This window comes from Pungitius pungitius, chromosome 16 (genome assembly GCF_949316345.1).
Source record: "Pungitius pungitius chromosome 16, fPunPun2.1, whole genome shotgun sequence".
NCBI classification, from domain to species: Eukaryota; Metazoa; Chordata; class Actinopteri; order Perciformes; family Gasterosteidae; genus Pungitius; species Pungitius pungitius.
In genome coordinates, this window is record NC_084915.1 from 15,233,311 (window position 1) to 15,243,040 (window position 9,730).

General features: G+C 44.5%; 2 protein-coding genes across 3 annotated transcripts; both read left to right on the top strand.

Annotated features, from left to right (window-relative positions):
• Positions 1 to 234: 234 nt before the first annotated feature.
• On the top strand, positions 235 to 6,146 carry LOC119215486 (hepatic and glial cell adhesion molecule-like). Its single transcript, XM_037467694.2, has 7 exons — positions 235 to 441; positions 1,745 to 2,086; positions 4,402 to 4,683; positions 4,759 to 4,852; positions 4,985 to 5,058; positions 5,231 to 5,304; positions 5,494 to 6,146. The coding sequence occupies exons 1-7, from the start codon at positions 354 to 356 to the stop codon at positions 5,641 to 5,643; spliced, it is 1,104 nt and encodes a 367-aa protein (XP_037323591.2). The 5' UTR covers positions 235 to 353; the 3' UTR covers positions 5,644 to 6,146.
• Positions 6,147 to 6,287: 141 nt separating this feature from the next.
• Positions 6,288 to 9,224, top strand: styxl1 (serine/threonine/tyrosine interacting-like 1). 2 transcript variants are annotated; one of them, XM_037467697.2, is made up of 8 exons: positions 6,288 to 7,121; positions 7,256 to 7,317; positions 7,614 to 7,713; positions 7,852 to 7,985; positions 8,220 to 8,365; positions 8,441 to 8,538; positions 8,710 to 8,822; positions 8,968 to 9,224. In XM_037467697.2, exons 1-8 carry the CDS (start codon positions 7,019 to 7,021, stop codon positions 9,097 to 9,099), a joined length of 888 nt encoding a protein of 295 aa, XP_037323594.2. In that variant the 5' UTR covers positions 6,288 to 7,018; the 3' UTR covers positions 9,100 to 9,224. The 2 variants fall into 2 exon arrangements, with proteins under 2 accessions (XP_037323594.2, XP_037323595.1); XM_037467698.2 differs by having other exon boundaries at positions 8,710 to 8,884; positions 8,968 to 9,108.
• Positions 9,225 to 9,730: the final 506 nt, after the last annotated feature.

The window sequence follows — 9,730 nt, forward strand, 5'->3', positions numbered from 1 at the left end:
GGTTGGTCGGTCCTTTTGAACCAAAATGTCAGCTCATACACAGGGGATGATTGCTATTATACCTCAAGAGTAAATACACCTTTGTATTACCCCCATATTATCCTCTCCCCCAATGATAAACGATGACTTCTTGTTCTTTAAAATATCAGTTATCGTTGCAATAAAAACACAGCAAACACGACGCACATCCACACACACACACACACACACACACTTTTGTCCTTCATCTACAGTGGCGGTTGAGAACAACATGCACTCAGTCCCAGCAGAGCGTCAATGAAGGACTGTTCTCCGTCCTGCCCGGAGTCACAGATCATGCTGTTTGTCTGGGAGGAAACAGCCTGAGACCCAAGATGAAGGCGGAGAAGAAGGCCCCTTCGATATCCAAAATCGCTTCCCAGGTTCTAATGCTCGTCGTGTGTCTCGCTTCCTTCAGTTCAAGTAAGTCACATTTTCTACTTTGGCTTTTTGCTAAAGGTTTGCCTAGCAATGGTCACTTGCAAGTTTATAAGCTGCAGATATGATTTTAGCCGTAATGTTGTGTGAATCGGCACCGACTAGCTGGATGAAACTATCAGTGTCCGCCCAGTAGCAGAAGATGCAACTAAACACACTTTATTAGCAGGATTCTGGAAGAAAATGCGCAAAACAGGCGCCAACTGTATGTTGATTTTAAACTTGCATATTTACTATGCATTTAAATAGAACATGTGGAGTGATGCAATATCTTATGACCGGAGGTTAGTGGTTGTTTTTGCAGTGCCATGATTAATATTGTGTACTAATATTAGATTATCGACACTAAGTGACAAAGACATCACAGAGGTAGTAGCATGTGTCGCTGGGGCATTGGGTTGCATTACACTGCGTGGGGGCTTTTTAATTCTTTCGCCCACCCTTTGTAAGTAATACAGTAATTGTGAACCAGTGCTTTCAGACATTCAGTAACTTTCAGCTGTGACTCACCAGCGGCCTGCTATTGTTGTTACTAGCAGCAGAGTCACTGAGTCGCTCTGTTTCTGCAGAGCCAGCGTGGCATCTGGACTGCTCCCAGTGTTCTTTTCATGAACTGCCAAGAAGGAAATTCGAACAAACAATCCCCACTTTTGTTGGCTCCCGCTGGGCCCATCCCAAGGAAAGACAGCTGTTGCCATGGTGATGTAGATTTGCCATGCAAACTGAATTCAGTATACAGCAGAGATGGCCCGTGATACCCAACTACTGTATATCATTCAACTGACCTGACCTATGCCTGTGTCTCGATTGTTCATAAAGCTCTTGCAATAGAGTTTAATACTTATATACTACACAATGTACTTATGTGCAATGACAACACTCAGTGTCAAAGGGTCCTTTTATATTTAGGCAGGAAGTAAACCGGGGCGGGTTGCTGGGTGGGGGTGTCACTCATCTGAAGTTAATGCACTGAATCGAATTGGCGTCAAATTGTGTACAGACAATATTGCGATCATTTTTCATTTTACGATATGCCAAAAATAAAACTTTTCTTGAGCGTTAAATGTTGCATAGTTCCTGCAGAAATATCGTCAGTTTACTTAATAAATCAATAACAGTTGCACACCTCTCAGACAAGTATCGCAGGCAGACTCCTCTTGGTGTTTCTTTATTGTGAAAAAACAATGTGCATACATACGAATAGCACTTTGACAAATACACTCGTTTCCCTCTAGCTATGCACTGTGAATCAATCAATTGCTGACCTCTCTGGTTTGGTTCTCTTCAGCCGGGGTGCTGGCCGTGAACATGACCGTCCCCAACGCGCTCATTCGAGGCACGGCGGGGGGGGAGGCACTGCTGTCCGTCAGCTACAGCAGCTCTAGCCTCGACCTGCCGGTCATCAAGTGGCAGCTCGCCAGGGAAAAGTCCGTCACCGTCGTCCAGTCGATCGGAACCGACATCATCGGGACCCTGAGGCCCGAGTATCGGGACCGCATCCTGGTGTTTGAAAATGGGACTCTGCTTCTCCACAACCTCAGGCTCTCGGATGACGGAACGTACGACGTGGAGATCTCCATCACAGATGACACCTTCCCGGGAGAGGGCACCATCACGCTCACCGTGGATGGTGGGTGAAACAAGCGTGTCATTTGTTCGCTTGAATGTAACGGTTTCTCTTCCAAACCAGAAAACGTACTTCTGTCTTTGGCGAGGTTCCGAAATGCAATTCAGGTCCTCGTTGAGTCGAGTATGGACGATGGAAGCTTGCAGGGATGATGCCTCAGTGTGATGATTAGCTCCTGAAAGCGAGACCCCAGATTACCTGGGTGGATAGCAAGTCGGGAAGTAGGCGGCAGAGAGGCTGCAGCAAACTTTTGGTTCATCTTTTGTAAGCGCTTAAGTCAAGGCGGGACACAAAACCCAGCCGTTGTTTACGTAGCGAAACTACAGCGAAAGATGTGAACGTTGACTTTGTTTAGGAACGGGACGGTCTTGTGTTCACTTTGTCCTTTTTAAGAACAATAAAAGCTTCATGGCGACAATAGCGTGTGTGTGTGAGCGGCATCGCTGGCTGGCAGCACAGAACGACGGAGGCCTCAACAGTGCGTGCAGGCCTGTACTGACCGGACAACGCTTGTGTGGGCAGACTGATTACAGGCTTATTTACTGCGGGTGCATTGTCAGCAGTTATGGCACAAGCTGCTGTGCTTGCCCATTAACCCCCCTTAAAAGACGCCTTAATTTGAATGCCCCCCCCCCCCGCACCGTGTATTAGCTCGTGCTTACTTCTAATCTCTCCGATCCCATTTAATGGTGGAAGCATTGCATCAGCCCTGCACACGTAGAGGCCCTCGTGAAGGTCACCTGCATGCTGAAGAACATCAGGAGGAAGCGATGATGTTCAGACAATCCGTGTCGGGGAGAACTGTTTCCTCCCTCTCTGCTGCTGAGAAACACGATCCTGTGTCAGCTAATGCCCCACATACACTCACCGGCCACTTTATTAGGTACCCCATGCTAGTAACGGGTTGGACCCCCTTTTGCCTTCAGAACTGCCTCAATTCTTCGTGGCATAGATTCAACAAGGTGCTGGAAGCATTCCTCAGGGAGTTTGGTCCATATTGACATGATGGCATCACACAGTTGCCGCAGATATGTCGGCTGCACATCCATGATGCGAATCTCCCGTTCCACCACATCCCAAAGATGCTCTATTGGATTGAGATCTGGTGATTGTGGAGGCCATTTGAGTACAGCGAACGTCTGAGATGATTCCAGCTTTATGACATGGCGCTTTATCCTGCTGAAAGTAGCCATCAGAAGTTGGGTACATTGTGGTCATAAAGGGATGGACATGGTCAGCAACAATACTCAGGTTGGCTGTTGCGTTGCAACGATGCTCAATTGGTACCAAGGGGCCCAAAGAGTGCCAAGAAAATATTCCCCACACCATGACACCACCACCACCAGCCTGAACCGTTGATACAAGGCAGGATGGATCCATGCTTTCATGTTGTAGACGCCAAATTCTGACCCTACCATCCGAATGTCGCAGCAGAAATCGAGACTCATCAGACCAGGCAACGTTTTTCCAATCTTCTATTGTCCAATTTCGATGAGCTTGTGCAAATTGAAGCCTCAGTTTCCTGTTCTTAGCTGAAAGGAGTGGCACCCGGTGTGGTTTTCTGCTGCTGTAGCCCATCTGCCTCAAAGTTCGACGTACTGTGCGTTCAGAGATGCTCTTATGCCCACCTTGGTTGTAACGGGTGGTTATTTGAGTCACTGTTGCCCTTCTATCAGCTCGAACCAGTCTGGCCATTCTCCTCTGACCTCTGGCATCAACAAGGCATTTCCGCCCACAGAACTGCCGCTCACTGGATGTTTTTTCTTTTTCGGACCATTCTCTGTAAACCCTAGAGATGGTTGTGCGTGAAAATCCCAGTAGATTAGCAGTTTCTGAAATACTCAGACCAGCCCTTCTGGCACCAACAATCATGCCACGTTCAAAGTCACTTAAATCACCTTTCTTCCCCATACTGATGCTCGGTTTGAACTGCAGGAGATTGTCTTGACAATGTCTACATGCCTAAATGCACTGAGTTGCGCCATGTGATTGGCTGCTTAGAAATTAAGTGTTAACGAGCAGTTGGACTGGTGTACCTAATAAAGTGGCCGGTGAGTGTATGTCATATACAATGCATTAAAGTGCAATGTGTCCATAATATGCCCAAAAACAAATGCCATAGATTTTTAAAAAATATATACATTACCTTAAAAGAAACAGTGTGTTGCATGTAAGGGGCTCTACTGACAGTGGAATACAAGTATGTTTTCTTTGGTTTACTCAAAATGAACCCCCCCCCCCCCCCCCCCCTTCAAAAAATACATCTCTCAACAAAGATCCTTTTGAAAACTACTAAATCTGCTGTCGTCTTCATCTAGAGGCGATATCCAGGCCCTACATCCACACGGAAGCTCTAGCGGTACTGGAGCTCAGTGAAAACGTCGTCCTCAACTGCTCCCACGACAATGGAACCAGGACGGCGTACAGGTGGTTCAAAGGCGGAAAGCCGCTGACCAACGTGACGAGGTTCACGCTGTCGCCGGAGCAGAAGTTCTTGACCATCACACGGGTTTTGATGGCGGACGATGACGTCTACAGCTGCGCTGTGGAGAATCCAGTGGGAAACGTGACGAGCCTGCCGATCCGGCTGACCGTCTACAGTAAGCGATCGTGTTTGCATATTTTATTTACAATTATATGCCGGCATTTTGTTGTTATTTTTCATTTGCTACCAGGAAGAAGTTCCCTCTACATTATCCTTTCCACCGGAGGCATTTTCCTCCTCATCTCTTTGGTGACGGTGTGTGCCTGCTGGACGCCTACCAAAGAGTACGAATGGATAACAACAGCTTTTTAGAAATCAACCCTGAATTCCTTAAGACTTCTGACGTCTGAAGTGCAAATACACAATCATTATAACAGGACACGAATGCATTTAAAACCCCTTTTCTCTTTTGCCAGGCAAAGACATCCAAGTACAAAGCATCTCTCCAGCTTTTATGACCACTTGGACGACTCACCGCTCAGTCAAACAGGTACATCGTTTTTACACTGTACACTATGGTTGTACCGAATGAATATTCCACTGTGATGACGGTTATGAGAAAAATAGATCAGCTGGAATGTTATTTGTCAATGTGTGTACATTGTTTTATGCTGTTTTATGCTGTTTTATGCTGTTTTATGCTGTTTTGTGCTGTGCCGCAGCTGATGAGCTTCCAAAAAGGAAAAAGCACAATGGGATAAATGCTGTGACTTCACTTTACATCCTGCAGCAAAAGGTATCTCTCTAATCGTCACTATGATCTCTTGTAGCCGGCCAAACTAAGACCACTAAGCTGTGGATGAGTGATTATTAAACCTGACAATAAAATCAATAGTAGAAATTCAGTTTTAGAACATGGACTTTGTTTAACCGGACCCGTGTTTGCAGAGAGTACATTTGGGCTGATGCCGCCCCTGTTTTGCAGGACCCTTCGACGGACGACTCATCCAGCAACAGCGTTGGATCCCCTGACCTGGAAAACCCTCCGTGCTACAGCAGTTCCCCCGACCACGGCGGACGTCTGAGCCCGCCTAACGGGCCCGCTGCCTCTTCCCCACACAGGTGTATCACCTGAGAGCCCGCCAGTTTAAACGGGTGGGAGGTCGGTCCTGCCGGGTGCTCCTTCTGTGACACGGGGGAGGCATCTCCCTGCACGTTGGCCTGGAAATTTTGGAGAGATCGCCTTTCGAGAGCAGGGGAATTTACAATAATGTGATGACTGCCTGTTGATGTGAGTTTTCATTAAACCAAACGTCGATGTAGTTTGAAGCCCAGCCTTGTAGAGTCATTCTAAATGATCCCCAAAAAAACATGAAATTTGTTTTTTATGACTAAGAAATGATGGAGAATTCCTCCGTTGTTTCTATTTTAGTGTGTTTTTGTCTCTTTTGTTGATGAAAGGAAATCAAGCTTTGTAACATTTTGTTAAATAGTGTAAATTATTGATGAGTTAATAGCATTTGTAGGTGTCAGACAGCAAAGACCAGACGATGGAGAGTATTTCAATTTTATACATAAATAAAATGTTTCTTGTACTGTTTCCACTGTAAGTCTTAATTAAAAAAAACGACAACATTATGAATGTATGACAACATTTGACATCATGCCACTAACCCAAAGTTGTGAAGGCAAATCCCCTCACATCATTCCATTCTGACTGGAAACACAAAGTGAAGCAATGGAGCTCAAGGCTGAGAATAAAAGGCAGGATTAATTGGTTGGCAATAAGGATAATCCCTTACCCCTGAGGAAAATTACATAATACGTCATAATATTATTAGCAGAATTGGACTATTTTAGTTGGGTGAGGTGGAGTTCATGTTCAACCATCAACTGACGATTATTTTCATCAGATATTAAGTTGTTTTAACCAATAATCGACTGGTGGTTTATGAAAACAGTGACAAATGGCGTCTTATTCCACGGTCATTATTCTGTAAAAAACGTATTATATCTAATTGTTTTAAAAGATGATATTAGTTTTCAACAGTCTGCGTTAGTTTGAATATTCCAAAGTCACAATATATTAATCTACAAAATGACCCAAAGATTAAGTTTATGGATTGTTTTGCGTAAACTTACATTTATTATTAAGAGGAAAAAACACAAGGAAATGGTTAAATGATTTGTTCATCGGGTATACACAGCTATGACACAGCTTTCTGTCAGCCCAAAGAAACAAATAAAATGCAACTAAAGCTTTTAACGACATGTGTGGATGAAATATGTACTCGTTATCTACATTTTGTTGGTGAGAAATGGATACCTGTGTCTTTAAGAATTCTATCTCATCACCAGCCACCAATGAGGGTAGTTACTCAGTTGCTTAGCAACAGAACCCAAAACACAGCAACCATGCTCTCAGAAAACAAACTTCATTTGCTCATTTAAAAAGCTGTTAGCTAGCTTATTATTCATATTTGTCTAAGGCTGATTTCCCCCTTTGCGCAATGGCTCAAATCAGCACGTGTCCACCATTTGAACTCTTCAATCTCCTCAACCAGTGCAGCTCGGTGTCACGGCTGGCCGAGATCAACTACCTCTGTCTGATAGGTGAGAAATGGACCGGAACGCAGTTTTTAAAGCCGGACGCTTGGAACGGGTTGGATTCTGCTTGATTGATCTGCTTTTAATTCAATTTAGCTCCAGCAGTCATGTGCCTGTGTGTTGTATGTTTGACTTTGTAGATGCTCGAGAAACCGATGACTACAGAATGAGTCACATCCTAACAGCTAAAAATGCCATAATGGTAGGGATGTTATTGTATCCACATTTTTGTGGTTTTATGCAACCATTTTTGTTCAAAAAACAATTCTAAAAAAGAGCCTGGGCAGGTAGAATAAATATTTAAAATAAATACATAACATAAGCAACAGGGGCATAGAACAAATGATCAGGCCAAAAAATGTAAGAAAACATAATTTGATCAAATATATATATTTTTTGTAAAAATAATAACAAACAAGAAGAATACAGGCCTTGCAGTGCTGCTTAATTTCCTCTCGTTTTGTTGCATATGAAAACGTTCTGTTTGCCTCTTTGCAGGATTCAAAGGGTACGTTTCTCCTGCCAGAGGACGTGGAGGTTGACAGCATGCAGCACGTGGTGGTGTATGACAGCAACACAACCTTTTTGCAGGGACAAGGTGACTGGACAAAGTATCAGCATTTAGCATGGTCTCCATAAACTCCCCTGGCATCAGAAAGCTCGTAGTTTCAACGTGCATTTCGCCCACAAGTGTGTAAAGTGACTTTCATGGGTTTGCTTCTCGCTGTGACTGCAGGACGAGCGGTTGAATGTGCCCAGGAACTGGCCAAAGCCAGCCTCTCCCCGGTCCTCATAGTGAGGGGAGGCTTTCAGAGGTTCTCGGCTCTGTACCCTTTTTTATGCACGGAGAAAATCCTCTACACCGTCACGGTGAGACGAAAACGCACCTGATGCACCTGAGGGCTCTGTGGGGTTCCTCTCAATCATTCAAGTGGCACAAAGTCTGGACAAAGTTCAATCCGGACTCGACAAAAATCACTGTCCGACCTTTAGTCCAGTAATTTGTTATAAACCTTTTTTTTTATCCAAACATCAACTAGTAATCCGGCATCGCCTTTTTGGTTGATTCAGGTTGACGGTGAGTTTGTTTATGGGCTTTCTCAGGAGCTGGAGAACCTGAAGACCTATCCGGTGGAGATCTTAGCGGCGCTGCTGTACATGGGGGATGAGAAACAAGGCATGGACCCAAGCATCCTCCAGGACCTGAAAGTCAGCGTCGTCATCAGCATCTCGGAAAGCAACAACCTGGAGTAAGACATGATCGGATCGGTTTGAAATAACGTTGGAGAAAACTGCCTTTGGTCTGATTTTTTTTTTTGGCCTAGATCCATACAGGGGAGCACGAGCGTCACTCACTTCCCTGTGGCTGACTCGGTTGGGGCAGATTTATATTCAACTCTTGAAAGTATTTGCAGTGTTATTGGTAAGCTGTGCTTTACTTAAATAGATCCTTGCACGTATTTAGGGTCTCGTATAAAGAATCAAGGTTTTACTCAGCCGGGTGTTTTTTTTACAACTGAGAGGTTTTGAGAGCAGGTTCCTTTTGAAATTTTAAAAACTTTCTATAAATAGCCATCTATCCTCTTGTTTCCAGGTACACACATGGACACGGGCTCTTGTGTCCTGATGGTTTCCAGGAACGGCAGAAGCCGCTGCAGTGCTGTGGCCGTCGCCTTTCTCATGCGTCACCTTAAATACACACTGGAGGCAAGTGGAGTTCATTCAGGTCTTTAACAGCGTGCGCCGAATGCAGCCATCCTACCGAGATGGTAACAACAAGTACATCAGCAAACATACCATATATGACATAGTATTCGCAGGACATAATGCTGTCGGTGTGACTTTATTTTAGGAGGCCTGGAAGTACGTGCTGAAACGTAAACCCAACGTGCGACCAAACACAGGGTTTCTACAGCAGCTGTCTGACTGGGAGTTCCACCTCATGGGACAAAGAGTGACCGATATCTCTGGACCTCACTTTTAACAAAGGAAGATGTTGTGTTATTTCGTAAGGGGCAATGTAGGGTAAAGAGTTTATGTATTTCTTGGACTGTGATACAAGTTTCTATTGTACATGTGTTTTATTTTTTAAATGAATGAGTGCCATTAAAAGTTAATTAGCTCCAGTTCTGTCCTTACATGGTTATGCCAGAATGGTTAACAATACCGGTTATAGGTCGAGCCCCATCTAAAGTTACACAACATCAGCTCCAAAAATACAGCCCACTTGGGGAACATATTTGGGCATTTCAGCCAATATATTGCACTGAAATGTTCCCTGCGTGGGACGGAGAACCAATTGAAATGGCTTTGTCTTCATGAATGCAGTTTCACACATGAGAGTTTGGAGGTATATGACAACAGGCTGCAAAACAAAAAGTGGATATTTCTGCACCAGGTCTTTGAGTCTTTGTGGTGATTGGCTAAAACGAGAAACTAAAATCTTAGAGCTTAACATGCCATCTGATCACGCACTGAAGTATGGGTGAGGAGTCTTCTGAAGAGGGTCACTGTCGGCATAAAACCGGATGTTTTGAAGTGGCTCTAAAAATAAATGCACGAATGTGAAAATGCCGTTACAAAAGTACTTCAAAATTTATCTGGGTAACATTGCA

Bases quoted from the DNA above. Each gene is read 5' to 3' on its own strand.
- LOC119215486 (XM_037467694.2), top strand. From the start codon at position 354: ATGAAGGCGGAGAAGAAGGCCCCTTCGATATCCAAAATCGCTTCCCAG. The intron at 442-1,744 runs GTAAGTCACATT...GGTTCTCTTCAG, and splicing joins TCTCGCTTCCTTCAGTTCAA to CCGGGGTGCTGGCCGTGAAC. The intron at 2,087-4,401 runs GTGGGTGAAACA...GTCTTCATCTAG, and splicing joins CATCACGCTCACCGTGGATG to AGGCGATATCCAGGCCCTAC.
- styxl1 (XM_037467697.2), top strand. From the start codon at position 7,019: ATGGCTCAAATCAGCACGTGTCCACCATTTGAACTCTTCAATCTCCTC. The intron at 7,318-7,613 runs GTAGGGATGTTA...GCCTCTTTGCAG, and splicing joins CAGCTAAAAATGCCATAATG to GATTCAAAGGGTACGTTTCT. The intron at 8,366-8,440 runs GTAAGACATGAT...TTTTTGGCCTAG, and splicing joins TCGGAAAGCAACAACCTGGA to ATCCATACAGGGGAGCACGA.